This window comes from Myotis yumanensis, unplaced genomic scaffold (assembly GCF_028538775.1).
Source record: "Myotis yumanensis isolate MYYU_CA2020_CCGP unplaced genomic scaffold, mMyoYum1.0.hap1 SCAF_1, whole genome shotgun sequence".
NCBI lineage: Eukaryota > Metazoa > Chordata > Mammalia > Chiroptera > Vespertilionidae > Myotis > Myotis yumanensis.
In genome coordinates this window covers 39320834-39347926 of record NW_027223752.1, presented here as the reverse complement: position 1 = coordinate 39347926, position 27093 = coordinate 39320834, and the positions used below count along the sequence as shown (strand labels likewise).

General features: G+C 40.4%; 1 protein-coding gene across 1 annotated transcript in view; it reads left to right on the top strand.

The window, feature by feature from the left end:
• SYT16 (synaptotagmin 16) overlaps positions 1 to 27093 on the top strand; it is a 105488-nt gene that overhangs the window by 12159 nt on the left and 66236 nt on the right. Inside the window, exon 2 of the mRNA XM_070418782.1 lies at positions 11849 to 12515. Coding sequence (XP_070274883.1) covers positions 11993 to 12515 — 523 coding nt within the window. The 5' untranslated portion in view covers positions 11849 to 11992. The remainder of the gene's footprint in view (positions 1 to 11848; positions 12516 to 27093) is intronic.

Below are 27093 nucleotides of genomic sequence, written 5' to 3'. Positions count from 1 at the left end.
GACATCCTTAGTGCTGCTGAGGAGGTGGGAGAGGCTCCCGCCACCACCACTGTGCTGGCAGCCATCAGCCTGGCTTGTGGCTGAGCAGAGCTCCCCCTGTGGGAGCGCACTGATCACCAGGGGACAGCTCCTGCATTGAGCATCTGTCCCCTGGTGGTCAGTGTGTGTCATAGTGACCAGTCATTCCCAGTAGTTCTGCTGTTAGGGTCAATTTGCATATTACCCTTTTATTATATAGGATAGAGGCCTGGTGCACAGGTGGGGGCTGGCTGGTTTGCCCTGAAGGGTGTCCCGGATCAGGGTGGGGGTCCCGCTGGGGTGCCTGGCCAGCCTGGGTGAGGGGCTGATGGCTGTTTGCAGGCCAGCCACAGCCCCTTCAGGGTGTGGGTCCCTCCTGGGGTGCCTGGCCAGCCTGGGTGAGGGGCTGATGGCTGTTTGAAGGCTGGCCACAGCCACTACAGGGTGGGGGTCCCCCCTGGGGTTCCTGGCCAGCCTGGGTGAGGGGCTGAGTGCCATTTTCAGACTGGCCACAGCCCCTTCAGGGTGGGGGTACCCCCTGGGGTGCCTGGCCAGTATGGGTGAGTGGCTGATGGCAGTTTGCAGGCTGGCCAAGTCCCCTAGCGGGGACCCTCACCTCATGAGGATGTTGCCAGCCTGGGTGAGTGGCTGATGGCTGTTTGCAGGCTGTCCACAGCCCCTTCAGGGTGGGGGTCCCTGCTGGGGTGCCTGGCCAGCCTGGCTGAGTGGCTGATGGCTGTTTGCACGCTGGCCACAGCCCCTTCAGGATGGGGATCCCCCCAGGGGTGCCTGGCCAGTCTGGGTGAGGGGCTGATGGCTGTTTGCAGGCTGGCCAGAGCCCCTTCAGGGTAGGAGCCCCCCATGGGGTGCCTGGCAGCTTGGGTGAGGGGCTGAGGGCCATTTGCTGGGTGGCCACAGCCCCTTTGGGGTGGGGGGTCCTGCTGGGATGCCTGGCCAGTCTGGGTGAGGGGCTGAGGGCCATTTTCAGGCTGGCTAAGCCCCCCAGCGGGGACCCTCACCCCATGAGGGTGTTGCCAGCCTGGGTGAGTGGCTGATGGCTTTGTGCAGGCTGGCCACAGCCCCTTCAGGTTGGGGGTCCCCACTGGGGTGCCTGGCCAACCTGGGTGAGGGGCTGATGGCTGTTTGCAGGCTGGCCACAACCCGCAGCCACCCAAGCTTCCAGTGGAGGCTGGCTGGAAGCAGGTATCTGGGATTTGTTTATCTTCTATAATTGAAACTTTGTTGACTTTATCGGTGGCCACAGCTGGTTCAGGGCTGGTGGGAAGCTTGGCTTCCTCCATCGCCCGGGCAACCAAACCTCCTGCTTGCTCCAGCTCCGTGGCCACCGGCCACCATCTTGATTGGGTTAATTTGCATATTGTCGCTCTGATTGGCTGGTGGGCGTGGCTTAGGGCATAGCGAAGGTACGGTCAATTAGCATCTTTGTCTTTTACTGGTGTAGATAGGTACCTTCATAGATTTGAGTTTGGAAAAATGTATTAAGGTCCTCATTAAAATATTAAATGATTAAGAATGAGAAACACAAAAGACTGGAAGCAAAATGCATTATAAGTGTTAAATGAGCCCTGGCTGGTGTGACTCGGTTGGGCATGATCCTATGCACTGAAGGGTTGCCAGTTTGATACCAGGTCAGGGCACATGCGCAGTTTGCAGACTCAATATCCGATATCTGGTAGGGGACGTGCAGGAGGCAGCAGATGGATGTTTTGCTCTCAAATTGACATTTCTCTTTCTCCCTCCACCTTCCCCTCTCTCTAAAAATAAATTAAAAACCTTTTAAAAATCTTAAATGAAAGAAGAAGGATATAATATGTGTGTATGTCCAGATAGTCAAAACTTGATTGCCAATTCTATGATAGTCACTCAACTAGATGCTGAGAGCAGAGCAAAGACAAAAATTAAAGTGCTACCTGATGGAGCTGCTAGTTTAGTTAAGTGAAATAATTACACAGTCATCAATAAGCTACAATTATAATAAGTATTAAGAGGAAGTAAGTGGTACTCTGAGAGACTATTTCAGAGGGACATAATGGAGTCTGGATTATGGGGACTGGTTGTCTGGCAAAGCATTCTATCAAGTGAAGTGTAAACTGAGCCCGGAGAGGAAATGAGTGGATGTTGGGAGACAGGGAAAGGAAGCATGGAGGGAGGAGAGATTTTCCAGCCAATGGGAGGAGCCTTGTGAAAAGAGGAGGTGAGCCGCGAAATGATAGAGAGCAAATAGAGAGTGGTTAAAGATAAGAAGGCTAAAGATAAAAATACCAGGCGTGGCTTTCTGAGTCTTGTGGAAGATTTTGGACTTTATGCTAGGAGCAATTGGAAGTAACTTTAAATCATTTTAATTACTTGAAAGACTTGATCAAATATGTATCTTAAAAAGATCATCAGGGCCATTCTGTGGAAACATGGAGTAGGAGTGAATGCAAGGAGATCACTTAAGAAGTGGTTCAGGTGGAATAATGGTGACTTGTATTCAGGTATTACCTGTGTATGTGAAAAAAAGGCAGGTAGATTCAAGAGTATTTAGATGGCTAAGTGCCCACCAGCAGATGAGTGGATTAAAAGACGGTGGTACATCTACACAATGGAACACTACGCCGCTATAAAAAAGAAGGAACTTTTACCATTTGCAACAGCAAGGATGGAACTGGAGAGCATTATGCTAAGCGAAATAAGCCAGTCAAAGAAAGATAAATATCACATGATGTCACTCATATGTGGGATATAATGATCAACATAATTTGATGAACAAGAATAGATCCAGAGACAAATGGCAGGGGAAGTGGGGGTAGGGGGGATGTTAGAGAACAACCAAAAAACTTGTATGCATGCATATTAGCATAACCAATGGACACAGGCACTGGGGCAGTGGGGGCTTATCCGGGGTGGGAATGGCTGGGGCGGGGGGGGGGGGGGCGGTCAATTGGGGAAAAAGGAGACATATGTAAAAATAAAAAGAGTATTTAGATGGAAGAATGGGTAGGTGTTTGTGGTGAATTCTAGGTAAAGGATAAGAAGTTGTTAAAAATATATATTATATTGATTTTTTTACAGAGAGGAAGGGAGAGGGATAGAGAGTTAGAAACATCGATCAGTTGCCTCCTGCACACTTTCTACTGGGGATGTGCCCACAACCAAGGTACATGTCCTTGACTGGAATCAAACCTGGGACCCTTTAGTCCGCAGGCTGACGCTCTATCCATTGAGCCAAACCGGTCAGGGCAGATAACTCTTAAGTTCCTATATAATATGATTACAGCTCGGCAAATTACAAAAAAAAGATAGAAGAAATATGCAAAAATCAGAGTTGTGTTATGGTGTAGAGGTTTTAAATGACCCCCCCTCCTTTAACCAGATTTTTATAAGGCTAAGATTACTTCCATAATTAATAAAAAAAAATCTAACAAAACGCTGAATTACTGCTGATATTTAGAGCATTGCTTAATCTATATCCAGAGGGCTGCAATTACATTTGTTCCATAGTTTTCCCCTGTTTTTGAGTCTACATTTGAGCTACATTTTCAAATGATGTAAATGATATTTCTATCTCTCCTCATGGGACAAAAATCAACAATCTGGTAAATCTCCAAGTCTGAGAGTAATTCCTGTTAATTTGTGCCTGCATTTTGCCTTCCTCAATTTCATTACATTAACTTCTTATTACATTTCTTCATACTGTGGGTGTTATTTGGGATTTCAGGATCTCCTTTATTTGGGGCCATTTGATATGTGCCAATGGCCCTGGAACACAGGTGTACCCTTGTCGGAGGTCTGTTGCGATCACTTCAGCGAGGGTGATGCAAAATTAGATTCTTTCTCATTTGGGGTGGGTCTTTAGAAAGGTAAATATTAAGTAGATATAACTTATTTTTAATTATCCAAGGGCAACGACCGTCTCTTAAGTAAATTGTGTCGTTGAAGCCACTTTCAGTCGTCCCTCTGGAAATGCTGAAGACCTTGTGTTTATATAACCACTGAGTATTTGTGGAGCATATGTAAGTCTCTGCCTTGGGTAGAATAGATGTTCCAAAATACTCCATGGGCTTATACAATTTGGAGAATATTTGAAAGGTGCTGTTGTTATAATGGCAAAAAACCTTGAACAATTTAAAACTCGAGCCAACCCTAGCCTTTTTGAGAGCATCATGCTCAAATACAAAGCTGTCTGTTGGACAGAGCTTGAAAAATATGTTTTAAAATAACCATTCCTTGACTTAAGAAGTAGTTTAAAATTTTGTACTTTATTACACATATTTTGGAAAAATAATTACAACAGTTTTCATTTTTAAAAGAGTTCCTTAGTGAAATAGGCAGGCATGGTAGAGTGGAAGCAGATTGAGAATAGACCTTGGAGTCGCACAAACCTGGACTTGAACCCCCACATTGTCCCACTTATTAGGAAAATGCATTCAATTTTTTGATTTTAAGTGTCTTCTATGTTTTATTGGCATTTTGTGAAGATTTGGAATAGCAGTGAAAGCAAGAATTTGGGATTCAATAAAGGAGAATTGGAATACCAGCTTCCCTCTTTATGATAGGCATGAACCTTGGGGCAAGTCACTTACCCTTTCTGAGCCTCAGTTATTCCAGCTGTATAACAGGAAGGCTAATATCCCTCACAAAGAGTTTTTATTCAGATAAGTTGTCAAAAAGAATTGCATGCTTTAATGTGTTTGGAAAATGTTAGCTATTACAACAGTGTCATTTATTTTTCTCAGTTCTTAGCACATTATGGAGAAGACTACAAGACTTTAACCTATTTTTGTCGCACATTTTGGTTTAGTAATAATGATGGTACTGAGAACCTGTTCTGTACTGGGCTCTGTTCTGGGAGCTTCGGAAACATTGTGTAATGTAATTTCCATAGTGAATGGCAGCAAGGGCCCAGTACTCCCTGAATTACAGATGAGGACGTTCAGGTGCCCCAGGTAACATGATTTGCCCTATGCAGTGGCATAACTGAGAGAAAATCCAACCCGGAACCTTGTTTTTTTGTGATGCCAAAGCCATTGCTATGTCTTTTCTTCACCTGTCTCTTTTCTCTCAGTGTCTACTGAGAAACGTATATTTTTAGTTTTAGGGAAGTTATACATTTCACTTTACATTAATTGTCCCCCTGAAGCCCGGAGGTAAAGAGCCTGTTGGATTGCCCGTGCCCCAGCAATGGCAGTCCGGCTGAATTGTATCCATATTGTTGACATATAGAGTCTCCAGTAAGTCCATTTTTATATTTGTTAAGATTCCAGTATTTAGGACACATTTTGGATAAAAGCTACAAAAGCTAATTCATCTCAATGGCACATATTCCTACCCGCATAACAAATTTGCTCTTCCCAGAAAACACCTGTATCCTCTTTTGAAGCATGTTACAGATGGATTGCAGCCCATTTTATAGTTCTTATTTTGACTCCATGCATTATGCATCCTTTTAAACCTTCTTGTTCATACTAGGTAATGCAAAATGCTTTTCTCTGAAAGGCATGATCATTGTCATAAAAACTGTAAACTTCATTAGCCTCATGATCACTCTAGGACAGTGGTTCTCAACCTTCCTAATGCCGCGACCCTTTAATACAGTTCCTCATGTTGTGGTGACCCCCAATTTCATTGTTACAAATTGAACATAATTAAAGCATAGTGATTAATCACAAAACAATATGTAATTATATATGTGTTTTCCGATGGTCTTAGGCGAACCCTGTGAAAGGGTCGTTCGACCGCCAAAGGGGTCGCAACCCACAGGTTGAGAACTGCTGCTCTAGGAAGTCAATAATACATAACCCACTCCTGCTAAATGACACCAGTAAGTGAACTGGTGGCTGCGAGAGGACACGTGAAATAAACTGGTGTTCTTGACTTTCACTCATGTCTGCTCTATAGGTCTTGGTAGAGAAGAAGATTTTCGAGGGAAATTTCTTCTTCAAAAAATGCTAAACATTAAGGCACTTTAGTAGCTGGACTTGTATAAGATTTTGATTTGAGGATTGGTTACCTGGGGACCATATTGGAAACTTTGTCTTTTCTCTCAGACTTTGTGTGACTGTCTCCTTTACAAATCCCAGAGGCATACAGGCTTCCACTTTAACTTTCACCAAAATAACATGGTTTTTAAGGCACAGCCCCTAGAAGCTGGCATTTCTTCTTAGGTCATGCTCTCCCCTGCCTTTCAAGCATCTGTCATCAGAGAGAAAATGGGGGCAGAAAGATCCAACTAAGCAGCCTTTGAGGGATCCTGAGCATTATTATTCTGGGTATGGAACACTTCTGTTTATAATTACCCTTGGTGAGGATGATCAAAATATGTGATAAAGCATATGGCTCAAAAACTTGATAGCCTTTCCCCCTACAGAAACACAACTCTTTTAAAAAAATATTTTATTGATTTTTTACAGAGAGAGAGGAAGAGAGATAGAGAGTTAGAAACATCGATGAGAGAGAAACATCGGTCAGCTGCCTCCTGCACACCTCCTACTGGGAATGTGCCTGCAACCAAGGTATATGCTCTTGACTGGAATCGAACCCGGGACCCTTCAGTCCGCAGGCTGACGCTCTATCCACTGAGCCAAACTGGTCAGGGCAGAAACACAACTCTTTACTGTTTATTGTTTAGTTGTGTTCTGTGTTTAAAATAACCTTTATTAAATGAAATACTTTTAGAACTAAATAATTCTAATTAAAGCAGAATTTAAAGAAATGCAGCCCCTAGGAATACATCAATGGTTTTACTCCTGTTTTTATCAATTGTCACTAATTCTTTATTAGTTTATTTAGTACTAGGAGAGCTTGTAGACCTTCCCTGGGTATGTTTGTGGTAGGAGCTTGTTAACTTAAATATCTATACTAATATCGGGTAATATGCAAGTTTGTCAGGACGCCGTCACAGTAACGACCCATCAGCAGGCTGCGTGCGCAGCAGGCGCGGGTGGGCGAGAACTTGCAGTGTCCGGGACAGGGGTGGAGCCACGGCAGAGAGGCCTCCCGCGTGCCTGCACTGGGGGCACTGGGGTCCGCAGGCACGCGGAGAGGCCTTAGCTGCAGCCCCGGCCGGGGGGCCACAGGTGTGTGGGAGGCTTCTCTGCCACGACCCCAGCTGGGGGTCCGCAGGCATGCGGAGGTCTGTAGGCCTCCGCTGCGGCCCGGCCTGGGGCAGGGCTGTGGCGGGGGCCTCCGTGCATCTGCACTGGGGTCCACAGGCCTCTGCTGTGGCCTGGCCAGGGGTCCGCAGGCCTTCCCGGGCTCTGGCCTACCTCTTTGGGGCAATCCATCCAGGAGCCCCGGGTGGGTGGGCGGGGCCTACCTCTTTGGGGCGATGGATTGCGGGGCTCCCGCATTGTGACAGGGCACAGGCCAGGCTGGGGGACCACCTCAGCCCCGAGTGCACCAATATCATGCACCGGGCCACTAGTATACACATAAACATACACGCACATAGTTTTTTGTTGTTTTGTTTTAGCTTCTCATAATAACGAAGTATCATGAACTTTTTAATTCAAATAATGAGCCTTCTCAACTACCACAGACATTATATATATTTTCCCTTTAATCCAGGGACTCAGACTGTTTTTTCTTGTCTATTTTTCTTTTCTCGTTTTTAAAAATTATCATTACAATACCAAGAAGCCACTTTGTCTTTTCAACTGCAAGAAAGCCCCAAAGAACCAGGTTACCAGGTATATATCTGGTATCACCCTTGGCGTGCTCTCTCAATCAAATGGAAATTTACCTACACAGCAAAGATATCTCCATGGTTACTATGCCAGGGCTTCAGGGCATAGCCCTTTTGGCTTTAGAATGCTTTAGCAAAACATGAAAGGTGTTGCTAACTAGATCGTTTTCCAGGTTCTAGTTGTAGGTGCCCTTCCCGCCCCCCCCCCCTTTTTTTTTGTATTTTGGAATATAACTGCTGAACACTGTTTCATATATAGACTGAGATTTGGCCTCTTTCCAGTCACTCTGGGATAATCTGGCAGTGGTTATTGACAAAAGTACAGAACCAATGCCTGAGAAGGCAATTTACTGCTGAATACTGGTATATCCAGCATCAATATTACAGTACTTTCTGGTCCACACTGGTCAATTCTTGGGTTTCAAAGCAGAAATGAACTGTTTGAGGTTATCTAGTAATTTAACTTCACTTTACAGATGAAGGAAAGTTAAATAATCAGGACTATTTGGCTTTAAACATTTTCATTAATAACATTCATTCACTCATTCATTCATTCAGCAAATACCTATTGGGTCCCTACCCTGTGTTGGTTCTGGACTTATTAAGTATAAACATAGTCCCAGCACTTATGGTCTCATAGTTCACCGGAGTAAGAAGATTGACAAATAGTTACCACATCAAGTGAAACCGTATATCATAAAAGCACATTCAAAGCACTTGAAGCCACACCCTTGGTTGTGAATGAAGAGTTGACACAAGAATTTCAATGTACAGGAATATTTACCAGGCTGAGTAGGGAGAGAAGGCATCAGGACAGAGTAAACAGAAGTCAGGAAAGAGCAGTCACCTTGGAAAATGCTGAGCGTGTTAGTGTGGCTGTAGAGTGATGAGTGGTGAGGAGTGGCTGAGTCCCCACTATGGGGCAGTATTACTGGGGACAGCTCATGCACATCCATTCATGAGTTGTGAAAATGTAGAAATAGTTTCAACCTGGTTGATAAATAGCCACTGATCTAAGGTTGCTTGCACTGTCTTGTTGCATCCCCCAGACTCCTCACACCCAGTGATTCAGGAATTAAACTTAATTCCTGTAGGAGGCCTCTAGGCTAGTTACATGGTGCTGATCATTAATTTTTTTGAGCATCTCTCCTCTCATTTACCTTAGTAAAGAATGTAAATTTTATCCTATAGGGTAGGATTTGAAAATGCAAATGCCTCCATGGGTAAGGAAGCTACACAGAAATGAATGAAGCAACTGTGTACAAAAAACAGGGAAAGTTGAGGACTATAGTGAATTTGAGACATTAAAATTAAATTTTAAAGACTTTGTGTCAACAAGCATAGATATATGCCAGTGCTCAAATGTTGCAGTATAAGAAACAGGGAACCACAATTCTTTAAACTAGGGAAGTGATACAATATATATATTTTTAAATTGTCATGAGGATTTAATAGACAGATTATAAAAACATGGAGATATGAGACTGAGACAGCCGTGGGCAAACTACGGCCCGTGGGCCAGATCCGGCCCGTTTGAAATGAATAAAACTAAAAAAAAAAGACCGTACCCTTTTATGTAATGATGTTTACTTTGAATTTATATTAGTTCACACAAACACTCCATCCATGCTTTTGTTCCGGCCCTCCGGTCCAGTTTAAGAACCCATTGTGGCCCTCGAGTCAAAAAGTTTGCCCACCCCTGGACTGAGAGCATGGATGCTCCTATTTTAAAGACTGGAGAAGAATATGCTGGCTTAAATTCAAAGATTTTGAAAACAAAGTATTTTTCTTTCTGTGTGATAAAACAATAAAAAGGATTATTGGATTATTAAGGAATATATATCGTTTCTGTCTTTAAAAGTTTTAAGTACCTAAAGGACAGTGGTAGAAGCTAGACCCAATGATTTCAGAGAACATTCTGGGTCTGGGATGCCCTGAAGCATATTAACTTAAGCAAAATATTTGTGGAGAAAAAACAAACTAAAAATCTGTGGGTGGTGAAATGGGCTGGAACAAATGCTGAAAGAACTCTTGAGTGTTACCAAGCAGGGGATTTGTGTGGGAGCATGAAGGTGTTTTCAACAATTCTGTGTTGGTTTTATTCATCAATTTCACAAATTTGAGTGCATACTATATGTTAAATACTGCCCTAGGCACAATTTTAAGTAGGATTTCTTAATTCATTTATTGAGAATTTACAATTCCTCCCTTCTATGAAACTTTCATTCTAGGGGAAGAGATGGTCAATAAACCTGATACCAGGTCAGGTTATGTTGAGCAAACCTAGGGGATGGATTGAGGCTGGGGAAGGCTAGAGATGGAAACCAAACAGGGATTGGCGATCATTATAGAAAACATAATGGAAGACAGTTTTCACAGACCCCAGACTAGCAGAACTTGAAGTGAAATGGGGAAGTGTCTAAGAGAGAAATTCACAATCACTAGAACGTTGTGAGTATAGAGTGTTGAACAGTTGTGGTTGCAAACGTACGCTGTGCTAGGTTTTGATGAGCTGAATTTGAGAGTCTGGTAAGATACCTATGTGTAGATCTTTTCTGAAACTTTGGTGGTGTCAGAGGGACAAAAGAAATACAAAGGTCCAGGACTTATTCCTTCAGACAGCCTGGGCCTCCGTGTGTGTGTGTGTGTGTGTGTGTGTGTGTGTGTTTTCTCACCTGTTGGTACTGACATAGCGAAGTTTGAGAGCCACTGACTTAGATAACCAGAGATTCAAGCCTGAAAAGAGGGAGGAGCTAAGGGCTGGACATGTGTATTTTGGAGTTTTAAAAAAAGTGTTCATTGAGACTTATAGATGGATCAACTCTCCCAGGGAAAGAGGAAAATGAGTGGTTACATATACGCAGCTGGTGGGGAGATGAGGAAGAACCTGAAAGACAGACCCATGAATTATTCAGCATAAGGGGAAAGTGCAGAGAGCTCAGTTTTCCTTTAACTGGAATTCGGGCTCCATGGGGACAGAGACCTCAGGGTTACCTTTTACCTGGCATTGTGCCCAGCACTTAATAGTCATTTAGTCAATATTTGTTTATTGAACAAATCACGGCATACATGCACGATTTTCACAAAAGCTAAAGAGAAATTTTTAGGAGAATATAGGCAGTCATATTAAATGCAGTAGCCTGGGATCAAGAGGGCTGAAACTGACGGGATTGCTGGTAGATTTGGTCAGAAGGAAGCTATTGCAATAAAAGAGATGGGGTAATTAAGTACAAGCAGTGAATTTAGGCTCTGCAGTCTTTTATAACACTCATCCTGAGCTGTTGATGAGCAGTTAAAGGCTATACACATACACACATATGTATGTGTATTATGTATAGGTGTGTGTAGCATGTATATGTGTGAATACATGTATGTATATGTAAAATATGACATTTGGTTCTCCAGCCTTCATTGTTCCCTGTTGCTCTGTTGATGTCCTCTAGCTGCCTCCTTCAGGTTGTGCATCTGATGGGAAGAAGTGTCTCTCTGGAGTCTCAGAGGCTGTGGGGGAGTATCTTGGAGAGGTTGGAATATAGACAAAGGTCTATAAATACCAGTGTCTCCAGTAAGCTGCATAATAAACTTGCCATCTTCAGTTTTTCAGTGATTGCTTGCTCCCCAAGAATAGATATAATTTCCAGAACTTGCATAAAAATATACAATCCTACTTTTAGGTTTGTTAAAACTTTTTAATTCCAGGCAATACATTTCCTTTGAAAGGATAAATCTTTGTGTCATGAAGCAGAAATGCTTATTAGCCTGCTCTCTGGGATTTGTATGTTCGTGGATGAAGCATCCAGCCTTTCTTGTATTTGAAAATGTCATATCCAACTGCCTTTTAATGAAGATTCATTTATTTTTTTCACACCGTTAGGTATAGTCTGTGGGGCTAGACTTCTGTCAGTCCACATGAGTAGAGCCCATTACTGGTAATGGAAGTCTTATACATGCCCATGGAGGTGAATACGCATCGAAATAATTCACATTTAATCTTTCATAGTCATTTTTTATTTAACTGTCTTAAGATTTCAATGATGATCTCTTTTTGTCCCCAACTGCTGTTTGACATTGATTGTAGGCATTTGGTGATGGGTCTGAGGTTGTAACTTTAACGGGTGTAAGTGTTTCTTTCCTCTGTTTCAGCTGAGAAGTTTTGAGCATGAAATATTCACAGCCATTAAGAGACTTCCAATTTAATTTCTCATCCTGCTTATTCTGTAGTTCATATTAACTCCACAGTGCTGAAGGAACTGAACAAGTGGACTTTTAAACATCAGATCACTGGCCATGGTGTTGGCCATGGCGTCTCAGGATACTCAGAACCTGTTCCAGCCTCTCTCTTCCTGGATATCTCGGGTGTATGAAGCCCTCCAGCAAGCAGGGGATGTGTTGTCTGCCTCGTTGGTTAACTTAAGCAAACAAGACTCTAAGTTGAATGACAAGCTAGACCAGGACTTAGATGATACTCAGATTCAGGAAACGTACTTTGAAGTTGAAGAACAAATCAATGACGGGAGTCAAGAGGACACACATTCCTTGTTTCTTGAAGTGGATCATTTTTCTTGTTGCAGTAGTGATTTGCAGGACTCTGCCCAAAGCTCAAGCCCTAGACTTAGCCAACCTGCAAAGGACTCACGTTCCATAATATCCCAGTGGCCCAATCAGACCTGTGATGACCAAAAGCCACCACATGTGCTTTCTTCTATTGCTGAGGAAGAACATCACCTTGAACAGCAAAGGAGTGGCCTTCAACATGACTTTGAGAGCCACCTCTCTGGTATTTTAGAAAATGTTTATGGAAAAAAGCAAGGTAAGCTAGCCAGTAGTCATTTTCTCTGGGTTCTTCCAAAGGACAATTCTGCTCATTTTATTTTGACTTGTTTTAGTTGTCATATAACTTTCATTTTGTTCTCTCTTCTACCTTTCCACATGCTGGCTTTTTATTGAGAGATGTAATCCTTAGGGATATTTTCAATGTATACAATTTTGGAATATCCATACTTGTGGGACTCAATTCCAAAGCAAGAGTTCCAAGCAAGTAGAATGTTGAAAACGAGTCTGTGGGTTCTGTCTGAGAAGCCCCTTGTGCATGTCATGCTTTTTAAAATATCTTTTAAATTGTTCTCTTTTTTTTCACTAGGTTAGGAATCTCTAGATGTTACTATATTATTCAGTGTGAAATCCTGTTCAGAAAGCCATACTTGTTGCAAAAAATTTTAGTTGATAACACTCCAAGAACACTTCTCACAGTATTTCACCGAGACGTGATGTGAGATGACAGTAGATAGAAAATCTTTGAAATAAGAATAGCTTGATTTTCTTTTAGCCTTGAATGGAAAGGATATATTTAAAACAAACTGCCTATAAAGCTTTATCCTGTCAGAACGGAGCATATAATGGGCTTTCAATAAATGTAAAATGAATATGGTGAGACTGTAATTAACTCTGTAAAGGCAGCTATAGTATGTGCTGGCATAGATTTTTCATACTTCTAATACTCTAAGTCTGAAGTAAGGACATTCCACCTGATTAGGGACAGAGAGGTACATGCCACGCAGAGAAAGATGTTGAGTGCGTATGTATGATGTGTACATAGCTCACACAGACTATTGGATCTTTTATGTAATATAATGATGAAGTAATTAATTCTTTTATTAGGAGGAGCAGACTCTTCTGGAATATTTAATAATCTCTTTATCTATTTTCATGATTCCTCTTAGCTTTATCTTTTTAAAAATATTTTTATTGATTTCAGAGAGGAAGGGAGAGGGAGAGAGAGATAGAAACATCAATGATGAGAATCATTGATTGCCTGCATCCTGGATGCCCTACAATGGGGACCCAGCCCGCAACCCCAGAGGCCCTGATTGGGAATCGAACTGTGACCTCCTGGTTCATAGGTCGATGCTCAACCACTGGGCAACGCTGGCCAGGCTGTCCATTGATATTTTGTATCTCTTGAGCAGATAATATGATTTTTATTGTTTAGTTTTTTGAAATTATTTCCTAATATTGTGTTGAGGATTTTAAAAATATATATTTTCATTAGAAGTATTAGTCTATAGTTCTGTTTTCTTGCAATCTCTCTCTCTGGTTTTCGTGTCTGGGTAATGCTGGCCCTATAAAATGAGTTGTGAAATGTTTCTCTTTTTCTATAGTTGAGACACATTTGTGTTAAATTAATATTATTTATTTATTAAATGTTTGCTAGAAATTTTCCAGTGAAGCCAACTGACCTTGGAATTTTATTTTGTGGGAAGATTTTGAAATATAAATTCAATTTAGTTTACTTTACTTTCAACTTGACAGACTTTTGTTTATTTTATTTTAGCCTTTACATCCCCCTCCCAGGATGCCTGATATCTCTCCCCCGACCCAACTCTGGAGGCAGCTTGAACCCATCTTGTGCTTTTGAGGATAGGAAGTGGGAGTGAGGCACAATTTCCCAGGGAGACCAGGGCACTGTACCTTTAAAACTTGTAAACCTGCACCAGGCTGGGGCAAAACCTCATCCCACAAGCTGGGTCTGGCCAGTACATGGGCTCTGGGCAGCTCTGAACACCTCTGGAGACCCAGAGCCTGTGGACAAGAGCCACCATCACCAACCCCACTGCTCAGGACTTGGAAAAGAAGGGGTTAGGAAGAATACCAAGGCCTCAGAGGCAGCTGCCACAGATCAGGGCTCTCCTGGAGAGGGCAAAGAACTGGGTGAGATTCTTGAGGTGCCTTTGTCTCCAGCAAGACTCCTGGCCCTCTCCCTGGGAGTGTGCCAGCTGTCCTCTCTAGAATTGTACACCTGAGTGCTATATAATTTCATTAATCAATATCACCCCAACAAATTCAATAAAAAAAATAAAAAAATTCAATTTCTTTAGTAAATATAGGACTGTTCAAGCTATCTATCTTCTGGAGTCATTTGTGCCAACTTGTGTTTTTTAAGGATTTTTTCTTTGCATCTATGTTGTTAAATATATGGACATAGTATTTTCTGGTTATCTTTTTAATGCTTTTAGGGTTTATAGTGATCTCCCTCTTTATTTTCTGGTATTGGTAATTTTTGTCTTCTTTTTTCTTTTTTCTTTTTCTTTTTACAGAGGGTGGGGTCTGTCTGTGTAGATGGTTATCTTGGTGTTCCCTTAAGTAATAGTTAGACTAAGTTCTGCAATGACTAAGAAATAGGTGTTGCAAGTTGTATAACAAAGTTGTGTAGAGTTACAGCAATTACATACATGAGAGCTTTGGGGGTGATTTTGCCAGAGGTGATCAGAGAAAGTTCCACAGAGCAGATGATATAAGACTGAAAAATCTGAGCACAGTCGGAATTTAACAGGTGGACGGAGGGAGAAGGCATTCCGGTGGAGGAAAGGGCATGGACACACATATGGACAAGCCAGGTATTTTCAGGGATGGATCATGAGGCTAGAGTTTAGGCTGCAATGGGGAAGGTCTTTGCTTTTCGTGTTAAGGATTTAGGTTTTACTCTGTTTAAGTTGCCAATCTCAAAAAGATCTTAATCAAGAGTGACACCAACAGAGAGCTCTGCTTTAGAAGGATAAGTCAGGCATCAGTTTGGAGGCTAAATCGGAGGAAAGAATAAATGTTAGGGAGCTATTATAGTAGCTTGAAAGAAGAAGCAGTGTGTAAATCAATGTGAATATATAAGGAGAAATTCTTCTCATTATTTTGATGTATTTCCCCCCCCTCAAAAGGCATCTCAAAAAGAGAGTCTTTGACAGGGCACTGGCAGGGTGGTGGACTTATTACTGGTAGGTGGGGGTAGAAGTCCAGGCTTCCCTCTTCGCTTCCTTAACATTTGAAGAGGTGCTTCTCATTGATGCAGGGTTGGGATGGGAGTTCTGCCTCCCCACATGGTCTCCACTAACATCAAGCTGAGAGTAGCATTATTGCTGCTGCACGATGGTGAAAATCTGGAATCTCCACCAGTCCTCTTCTGACACCACCCAAGTTGGGAGGGGCAGAGGTGGACGTGGGTCCAGGCTCTCCATGTGGTCTCCTCTGACACTGTGGAGGGTGCAGATGCTCATTCCCGGCCATCAAAGGAGAAAGACCTGGATCCCTACACAGCCTTCTCTGCATTCCCTGGTGGGGGTGTTAAGATGCCTTCTTACAGGCTGGTGAGGATGCAAGTCTAGGCTCTCCACTTGGCCTCTGCGGGCCTGGATTGGGATAGAGAACACAGCGTTTTCTGTGCTGTTTGGCTGGAGTAGAATTTCATTGTCCCAAAGTTTTCTGTTTAGCTAGGCTGCCCTTTCCCTGGTCCTTTGCATAGAGAGAGCAGACTTTTCTTGAGGCCTTTCTTTGTCTGTGCCAATTGGCATTGCAGGGTTGCCAGCTTCTTCAGCTTCGAGTCTAGGCTCTAGGAGGCAAAGAACCAGGCCACTTACCACCATGTTTTCCTTGAGTCCCCTGGTCCCCCGCCAGTCTGCCTTCTCCTTTGCACTGTTGGGTCTTCTCTTCTTTGTTTTAGGATTTTCTGGTTGTGAGCTGGGGGAATAATAGAGAAAAGAACATCTATTCTATCTTCCTGGAAAAGAAAGTCTTCCAGTTAGTCCTTCATAGCATTATGATTTAAAATCCCACCACTCCTCTCCATTTCACAGTGAAAATAAGAACAATAGAAAATGATAAAGGATGGTATGTATGTGTAGGTAAATATGAGAGAAATATTTCTCTGTAAGGAGAGGTCTTATATGATAGCCCTTCTCTGTTAGTCCAATAGAATCGATTGCCTACCATGTACAAAGTACTGGGAATGGACAGTATTTATACAAGAATAAGCCATGGGCCTGTCCTTTAGGTTATTGAAAACCTTATACCATTTGCTTAATATGTTCCAGAAGATGCAAAAATGTGTGTGATGCCCTTGCTCTTTGGTGGCAGTGGCAGTTGGGAATGAGGCAGGGAACTAGAATGAGACAGTCCTGTGTCCCCATTCAGTTGTGACTTTATAGATGGAGGAGCTTTACTAGGTTGCGCTCCCTGATGTGATAGAGCCCACTAATTCACTCCCAATGCCTATAGCAAAAATGACAAAAGCTCCTAATTCCTTTCTTTCCTTAAGATATTTAAACACCCCAGGACTTTATGACAGTAGGATAAGGGACTGGACTCTCAGTCCTATGAATGTTCAGAAACTTGTGTTTTTAATTTTTATTTTACCTGCTTGTTAACCGTTTTCACATGCTTATTTCCCCCTTTATACCATGGGATCATGTCAGACACAGTACATGGGCTGCTTTGCAGTCTCTACAGGGATGTATTTGGAGATATGCTAGGAAAAGGCAGCATTTTAATCAGTGATTTATATGCACTTTTAAAAAAGCCTTGTCAAGCCTGCTTTTCCCATTTAACCTTGAATTCTTTTCATAACGCCGTGTCTTGATTTTATGTTCCTTAATGTGCCATATTTTTCTCCACAATAGATTTTCAACTAAATTGGCCTAAAACAAGAGGGATGCTGAATGCTTTTTGTAACCATGGAAACATTTCTGGGCACTTACTGGGGACCTGGTTGCCAATAGTAATGTAGCAGAGAAAATAGATACACTTCATTTAGCAGTTGCCTCTGATTAAGAGGCAAAGAGACTCCTTACAGTGCCATCTCAAGATAGGCTTTTTGGTTTAAAGACCCAAATCCAAAAACACCAACTTCTCAGTCAAGAAGCAGTTGTGACAGACACCTTTGCTATGTATTGGGAAGGAGTTCTAATTGCATTTAAAATCATCTTTGTTTTAAGTTTTTCAACTCATGCTTTAAAAAAAAAAAAAAATTTAGGCTGTTTTTTTAACCACATGAATTTGTTTCCAGGAAATATGCTCACTATTTCCTGAAATAGCCTGCTAATGGAATTAATGTGTTCCAAGTATACTGGCACATAGAACTTTAGACACACTCGTTGGCTACCTGGAATGTATTTAAAAAGTAGAACAGTAGAAATGAGGGTGATATAACTTGGCTTTCAATCAGATTACTCTACCAGGTTAGTATGACATGGAAGGGAAAATCCCACACGGTTCTTAGTTGCTGGTTGGTCTGGAGCTTTGATGGGTTGAAGTATTTTTTTCTGTCGATGCTCTTAGGATGGCTTGTGGCGGTTGAGACTAAATGGTACCAGGGAATGTAATGCAGTTGATATATAAATCATACAGGCTTCATTGCCTTTCTATAGGATGCGTGACTGCACATAAGATGTTACATTCTGCCGTTCCTTTATTTGTAATACTGGCACTTCGCTTGTTTTCATTGCACGAATGCTGTCTTGAGGGTAAATCTATTCCTGGTTAAATTTATCTTCATTTGTTAATCCTTCATTTGATAGCATTTGCCATCATGTTCCTCAGTTATCTGGAATTGTCCATTAAAAAAGGATTAGTCTGAAAAATCTTCAGATTTGTTTTCTAAAAGCTTTATGAAGTTAGTTTTCTCCGTATGTTGACTTGCACGTTTTAGAAAAGCTAGGTGTTAATGAACACACTAAAAGCTGACACAGTTTTCAGAGCCTTGACATTAAGGCATGGAGTTTATTATTGCTGTGGTTATGTATTTTGCCATTGTTGTCATTTTTAAAGGACATTTCAGGCATGTAACAAAATCCTACATGGCCAGAAATTAGAACACGTAACTTATACACATGATCAAAATATTGATTCAATTTTTACCTTGATTTCTGGGTGTTACAATAAATGCTAGAACATTTTTTTACGTTCAGGTTTAAAATGAGAAAATAAAGTCCATTTTCTTTTTTCCCATTCTTACCATCATTAGGGATGGATTACAGGAATTAGAGATAACATACTACAAATAAGCTTAAATTCCATTTTAATGATTCTCAAGGAACCAGATTTTTTTTTTAAATAATGGAATTTCTTGATAATAAAAAGGTCCAGGAGTCTTCCTAGCCCTGAGACTCAGACAGTAATGGAGCCAGGTGTGTTTTTCTTGCAATTATCTAGTCTAATGGTGAAGAAGTTGGGGTCAGGTAGGAGCTACGAGTTTCATAAGACCTCCCCCACCCCACCCCCCAATATATCTTGTTTCTTCTTGCTTGAGGGAGATTCTTACCTGTGTGTTTGTGTGTTGTTATATTTATAATTACCATAGAAATGTTACCTTCCTCTCCCCCTATTTTATTCTTCTTTCTTTGGTAAATCCCCTTCTCCCTTCCCTGCTACTCTTTCCCAACATCCACTCCAGAGGAGAGAGAGTCTTGTTTCTGAAAAAGAGCTTTATGCTAAAGAGAGTTTCTGAGATGTGGTTAAGTTTCTATTCCCTTTGAGCTCTTGTTAATTCTGCTCAGGGGTGGGCTGGGCCACTGTTAGTGGAGATATTGGTGCCCTTTTCATTTCCTAGTTTTTAAACTTATGACACATTAAAAAACGTAGGAAAATGTATCATGAAATAACAAACACCCACAAACCCACCATTTAACTTGGCCAAATTTTAACATTTTTCCACATTTAATGCAGATTTATTTTTACGAAGCCATCTAGGACAGATATAATTAGAGTTCCCCGAGAACCCCCTCTTTGTTTTTTCTCCCTTCTCTCCTCACCAGGAGTAAAACAAATCTAAATTGGAGGGTTATGATTCTCATCGTATTTTCATTCTTCTCCTGCAAGTTTTTGTACCTGTAAATTATACATACCATAGTTTTACATGTTCTAAAACTTCACACAAATGATATAATGTTGAACACGTGTCCTGCCTTTGTGGTTGAAGTGGAGGGCTCCTATTGTACAGGAGAGGCTACCCTGGTAGGCCCATCTCAGGCAACTTGGCAATAGTAGTAAACCCATTACAGCCCGGAGCCAATGGATAGGTCCTGGCAACAGCTCCTGGGCATTCACCAGGGAGGGAAGATCAAGGGAGCAATAGCTCTCCTTCGGCACTCCAGCCGTGGAAATGAAGTCATGCTATTTCAGTCTTCAGTGGCACAGCCTGAGTCATTTTCACAAGAGGGGTGTCCTTGTCAAGAGATTTTTAGCTAAGATGGGAGAGAAGACCAGAGAGTACTGTCATTCAGTATTAGTGCAGGAGAGTATTTATCTTGCTGGTTGTCAACTGAGTCTTTAGATTACTTCAATTACAGTTTTGGTTTTTAGTTATGGCATTGATTATAATGGAATTCTTTTCAAACTATAAGTATTTGACCCCCAAATGTGTTTCTGAAACTGCCATGATTTTATCTACATTAACGTTATCTCATTTTTTCTGATGCTTGAGCTTCCTTGCTAGACTATATAAAGTCCTTAGAACAGGGACCATGCATTAATGTCTTCTGTATCCATCCCAGCCATACTACATTTAGCTTGTGACTTTCCTACGTTAGATTTACAATAAATGTTTCATAAGTCAGGGGGACTGTTACACTTTGCAGAGGTTCTGGCGTACCTTTCTCAGGCAACATGGGAGACTCTAGGATATCTCCAAAGAATACATGCTTGCCTGCCCTTTCGGCCTGCCTGTTCTGTATTCAGGAATTTTTGAAATGTGAGAATTAAATTGTGGAAAGTTGATATTTATCAAATATCTTTTTTAGTAATAATTCTTTGTAGATCCAAAGGAATATAAATGCTTCCTCCTATTGGACTGGTCAGTTTCTTTTAGCCTCCCTTGCTTGTTGGTTAATATCTCCCTCACCTCTAAATGTTATCAGGGTCCAGCGCTCAGCCTTTGGACTTGTCTCTCTTTTGCCCCACCCTCTAGTTTCCATCTCACTTAACGTGCAAACTGGACCCCTTCCAGTGGCTACCCGATCCATGGTAATCGAGCCCCATGCTGCCTCTCTGGCCTCTCACTGCCCTTTTCTCGCTTGTCAACTCTGGCTGCCTTGGATCTTCTTAAACACCAGCTGTGCCCCTGCTTCAGGGCTTTTGCATATGCTGTCTCCTCTGTCTCGAATGCCCGTCCTCCATATGTCCCCAGCATTGGCTACCACACTTCCCTCACATCTTTGCTCAAATGGCCCTTCCCAGAGGCCTTTCTGATCACATGAATTTAACCTGTACCTCCCTCCACTCTCCGGCCATCCCATCCTCTTTCTATGGGATGCCCCCCGCCCCACTACCTATTGCTGTTTGACCTGTTATACTTGTCTGTGTCCATGAGGACAGACATTTCCATTCATTTCTTTCATGGGTGTATACCCCACATCTAGAAGTGCTTGCCTCATGGTGGAAATAAATAAATATTTGTCAAATAAATGAATGACTACTATTTTTGCTATTTGTTATACCCTGCTTTCAGTTTATTTTGACAACATTCATAAATTGAGTGACTGAATTTGCTATAAGATGCTTTTAGATTTGTAATAAGAGAAACTGTAAGCTATTGAAATGGAAGAACTGTAGCTTTTCTTCACTTTCACAAGGTATTAGAAAAAAGTAGGTTAAACCTTTAATAGAAGAAATATTACTATATCAATACAAAAGATTTTAATCCCTTAGTAATTCATGTTGGTATATGATGTAAAGTGAAGTTCTAAGTTGGGGATTGTTCCGATGGGCCATATTTTTCAAAGTACCATTTGTTTCGCACATTCTTCCTTCTTTCCCATTGATTTTTGTAAAGTTGTAGAGCTTTCTTTATCATTTATTGTATTCTTCTTTCTGTTAATCTGTTTCAGGGATGCCTTATCTAGTCCTTTAGCTCTAACTTCTATCAACATAGATTAAGAAATCTTTTTTGTATTCCTAGTTTGTTTGGGGATAGAACAGATTATAAGTTTTATTATATGCTTTTTCTGCACTTATTGAAATAACCATATGGTGTTTTTGTTTGTTTGTTACTGAGTGGATTACATTGGTTGATTTTCAAATGTTAAACTAGCTTTGTATTCTTGTAATAAATCTGACCTAGTAATGAAATGTTATTCTTCTTATATATCAAGGGATTTGAATTCAAATATCTTGATTATGGTTTCTACATCTTTGCTCATGAAAGATATTGGCCTGTCATTTTCCTTTCTTGTAATGTCCTCTTCAGATTTTACTGTCGAGGCTATGCTTACCTCATCACATGATTTGAGTAATGTTTGCCTCTTTTTCTATTGTCTTATCATGTAGGTTTGGTATTATTTCTTCTTTTGCAGTTGAGCAGATTTCACCAGGGAAGCTATCTGGAACTGGAGTTTTCTTTGTGGAAAGAAATTAAATAATTGATTGAATTTCTTTAATGTACTAGTATAATGAACCTTTCAGGTTTTCTTCTTCTGTCAGATCTTTTCTAATATATACATTTAAAGTTAGGTTTTCTTAAAAACTGCTTTAGTTGCCATCCACAGATTTAATATGTTGTATTTTCATTATAACTATGCTCAACACATTTTCTAATTTGTTTCAAGTATCTTTCCAGTTATCTTTCTTTTAGTTATTTCTAGTTTAGCATCCCTGTGGTCAGAGAATATACTCTGTCATTTTAATCCTTTAAAATTTGAAATTTGTGTTGCTTTTTTTTATTGGCGCAGTATGTAGTCCATTTTTGGTAAACACCCCATTAAAATTAGAAAAAAATGCATATTGTTAAGGAGTGTGAAGTATATATATATACACACACACACACGTATATGCATTCCACGTTCAAAGGCTGTTAAATCGTGTTGTTTACTCATATCTTCAGAAAAAAATCACTTCTACTGTCGTGGTAAACAACCTGCTTCCCTATTTATAATGGTCTGGCCCTCTAGCAACTTCAGCACAAAATTATAGCTAATTTGCCCACAAACGTCAGGTGGTCATAATAATCTGGCCACTCAGTGTGTGTGTGTGTGTGTGTGTGTGTGTGTGTGTGTGTGTATATGTATAGTTAGGTAGGGTTAGGGAAACCTATTAAATCTTTAAATATGATTACAGATTTTTCTATTTTTGTATATAGCCTGAAGTTATATTAGTTAGGGTTGTTTTCTCTTCCTATTAAAATAACCTTGTTAATATGAAATGCTTTATTTTTAGTAATACTTCTTGCCTTAAAGTTTATTCAGATATTAATAAAAATGTACCATATTACTTTTGGTTACTGATTGCATGCTAGAGTTTTTTCTATCCAGCTTTATACAATTTAAAGCAGGTTACTTATGAATAAATATAATTGGATCTTCTTTACTTTTACCTAGTATGACAATATTTATATTTTAAGGCGAGTATTCAGTGCATTTATATTTAATGTAGTTACTGATATAAGTGCTTTTAAGGCAGTTTACTGTATTTTCTATACCCATTTTGTCTTTTTTTGTTCCATTATTTCCTTTCTTTTGAATTAATCAAATATTTGCATTAGTGTATTTTTTTATTAACTTTTTAGTGATATTTACTTTTAGGTGGTTATCCTAGAGATTATAATATTAATTGTTAACTTTTTAAAGTCAACTCTAAATTTTATCACTTCTTGAACAATGCAAAGACTTTGTAACATTTTAATTTCATATATCCACCTTTGTACTTCTGTGTTTCTATTGTCAAACCTTTTACTTATACAAATATTTTAAATCCCCAAAGAATTGGAATTAATATTTGTTTTCTTATTAAGGTATAATTTAAACATTTTACCACTTTCTGTGTAGTGTAAGAACCTTACAACAGTATATTCCTAATTCCTCCTCCCTATCCTTTGTCATTATCACACATTTTACTTTTAACATATACACGAAATACCCCTTATATTGCTATTATTTTTGCTTTAGACAGTTACCTTTTAGAAAATTTAGAAATAAGAAAATGAATTTTCCTGGATATAGGTCCAGGAAAGAGAAATGGCTCTAACTAACCACCTCAAAAGTAGAGCCCAATAAAGGGGATTGTGCTCTGAGCTGGAGAGAGACCTCATTTTCTTGTTTGTGGCTCTAGATTTTTTTTTGTTGTTTTTTTCTAAGGGTATATGCAGATATGGGTATAAGGGTTTCTATATCCAGAGACTGTTCTGATGGATTGCTGCTGATGTCTCATAGGCTGTTAAAATATTTAATATTCTTCTTTCACTATGTTATTATGTTTTTTAGATTGAAGCATGAATTTGCCATTCATTGTATTTCAATCCAGACTTAGTTGTACTGTAGTCATGCTCTCAGAGATGACATATGGCTCACTCACTGTCCTTTGGTTCTTGCAGCATCATGACCTTGCGTACTCAGGATTATGTCGGGAGTTTAACTCTCCTTGACCTTCCCATTGAGTCTGGCGTGGGTATCAGATTGGAAACACAACTCAGAAGTCTCAAGACAGCCATATTTAACTCGAGTCCTCTATTTCTCCCATTACCTCCCTCAAACTGCTCAAAAGAGACTTTCTGTTTCAGAGGGAAATTCATAGTTTGTGTAGTCAGAGCATCTCTGAAAAGTTGGTCATTTTTACTTCAGACTTCATTATTGCTGGGGGTTGTATCAAATGTAGGATCTGATTCCTTAGCAAGGACGAACCTCAGTTTTATCCTTTGCTATTACTGAAAGCATTGATGCTCCATCTGAGCTTTTTATTCAGGGACATCACTGTGCCATTCTTGGCATGGCTGGGCTTTGGAAGACAGAATTTGCTCAATTGGATTGTGCCACCATACAATGCCCTGAATAATAATTTGTTTGGCCCCTGCCTTCAGTTGGTTGTCTTGCAACTCTTTGGAAAGAGCCTCAAACACAGTGGGTTGTACACAGTGGGTTCTATTGAACTTGGTACTGGTAATGGTGGTGAAGATGATGATTATAATTCATATCAGTTCTTGAAAGCTTATTGTGTATTAAGCAGTTCTTGAGTGCTTTATATACATTAAATAATTCAATCCTCCTAACAATTCTATAACTCCTATTATTAACTCCATTTTACAAAAGAGGAAACTGAGGCATATGTTTAAACCCAGAATCACATAGGTATAGGATTTGAACACAGGCAGTTTGGCTCTTAACCACAATGCTATGCTGCCTCTGCAAATAATTAACCCATAGTATTCTTCTGTTTGTTTAAACTTCTATGTAAATTGGAGAATATTGTACATGAATTCTCATGTTAATATGGTTGTCAAAATAGAATTGAGAATTACTTGAACATACTGATTAAGGAGAATAGGTTTTATGATTGAATGGGAAAAGTCATCAAAGTGTTAACATCTAGAAGGCTAAAATCATATTATTACAACCACTGCTGAAGTAAATATTCTTTTCTTAAAAGTAAACTACACTAATATTTTTGGATTGGGCTCAAAAGACAATTTAAAAAGGGAAATTGAAAGTTAATTGATAAATGCAAACTTGGAAATACTAAGTTTATGGACAGTATATTGAAGTGTGAATAAGAAAAAGAAGTAGGAGAAACTTAGTGGAATTTAGTAGGTATGATAAAAAACACATATAGAACGTTACAGTATCCAATTCTGGGAGCTCCTTCTTTAAAGTGAACGTAGCTATGTGTGTTCCTCAGTGGAAAATTCAGCCAGGGGCCAGAGTTTCAAGCAGTGTGTGATGCTCTATATTACCTTTCATCAGAGTGGTTCCCATAGGGCCAGTCTGAACATTACAATTAGGAATGAACTGGCCCTTTTAGAGCAAAGTCTTGGGTGAGCGGGAGGTGAGAAGGAGATATAAAGAGCATCCATCATTTTCTCCCCGTATTGGCAGCAGCCGCACCTCACCCTGGGAACAGATGTCAGGCATTTCCGCTGCACCTGTGTGAACAAATAGCGATGCCCAAGGTGGTTTTATCTTGATTGTGAAGATTCTCGATGAGTGTATGGAGATCATGTGGAGCTCTAAAAATGATATGTTACACTTCCTTTTGGGAATGCTACTCCCAGAATAGCACTGTTCTTTGAAATCCTCATTTAAATGAGCTTCATGATTTGTGGAAGGTGAGAATGCTCACACCTGTTTTGCAGATTGATAAACTCTGCCCTAAATTCCTAACAGGTGGATTGCTTGAAGTCGTGTGGTGAGTCAGCAGTGGGACTCCCGATAGAATTCAGTTGTTCTATCCCTCACAGACTCTCTGGAGGAAGTCTCCCACCTCTCTCTTGCGTTAAGGTAGTTGGAAAAAAAGTTCAGTAGTAGGGAGTGTTTGCTGGTTTTATCAGCTTGAGGGCGTTGCATTTCTGTGTGTATGTGTGTGTACACATTGGTGTGTTTGTGTGTGTTTCTGTGTTTGCCTATGTTTTCTGAAACATTTTTGCTACGTGGTATCTTCTTCCCACTTCCCAGATGGTAGTTCTGATTTTTCCTTCTTCTGGGGCGTGGGGGCTGGGGGTGGGGGGAATTGCTCACAAATCTGGAGGATTCATTCACCAGTTGACAGACTTTAAGAGCAGCTGATAGGAGACCACCCTCTGCCACCAGTTCCCCCCCACACTCTTCTCCACTGGGCATCAGCAAATAATGCAGAGAAGCGATTCAATGTTAGTTCTAGTAGGGAGGTTTGGGCAGTAGGAAACTTTGACAATTATTAAAAAGATTCGATTAAAACCAAATTGAAATGTCTCTTTTTACTCAGATTAAAGCCATTTATTATCAGTCTTTCACTGACTTTTTTTTTGTTTGTTTGTTTAGATCAGTTTCTATTACTAGAATGGCAATTTTGTCCACTTGATTTTGTACTGCTAGGGGAAATAAGTTAGTTTTGAAAGTGTTATGAACAGAACTTGCTCATAGAATATTGCAAATTCAACCAAAAAGTGATGAATCCCTTGAGTAGAAATCATTTTGAAAGGTCTTCGAATGATGAGTTGTACTGAGACTAGTGTGGCCTCGATTTACCTTCAATTGTTAAAACATAAGAGGTCCATCTAGGCCAGTGGTTCTCAACCTTCTGGCCCTTTAAATACAGTTCCTCATGTTGTGACCCAACCATAAAATTATTTTCGTTGCTACTTCATAACTGTAATGTTGCTACTGTTATGAATCGTAATGTAAATACCTGATATGCAGGATGGTCTTAGGCGACCCCTGTGAAAGGGTTGTTTGACTGCCAAAGGGGTCGCGACCCACAGGTTGAGAACTGCTGATCTAGGCCATCTCCACAGCAGTTCAACTCCTGTCTAGTTTTGTGCCATAAATTTTGCTGATTACTCTCACTTTCTCTTTCATTCAATTTTAGTTGAACTACCTGTTTCACTTCCTTGCTAAGGGACAGAATATAGCTTTGGTTTATCTACACCATGGTTATGGAGGTTTCGTTTGCTATTTGTTAATTGGATTCAAAGGTGGTTTTAACTTTTCTCTCGATTAGTGAATAGAGTGTATTAAATTATCATTAACTGAAGTCAAGCATAAGTGAAATAAAGTGGATTTTCAGTGTCCTTTTGTATTTATAAAATGAAAACTGCAAAGAAAGAAAATTAAGGCCACAATTTATCTGCATTTATCTGCATTTATCCAAATTTATTTGCATTTAGTTAT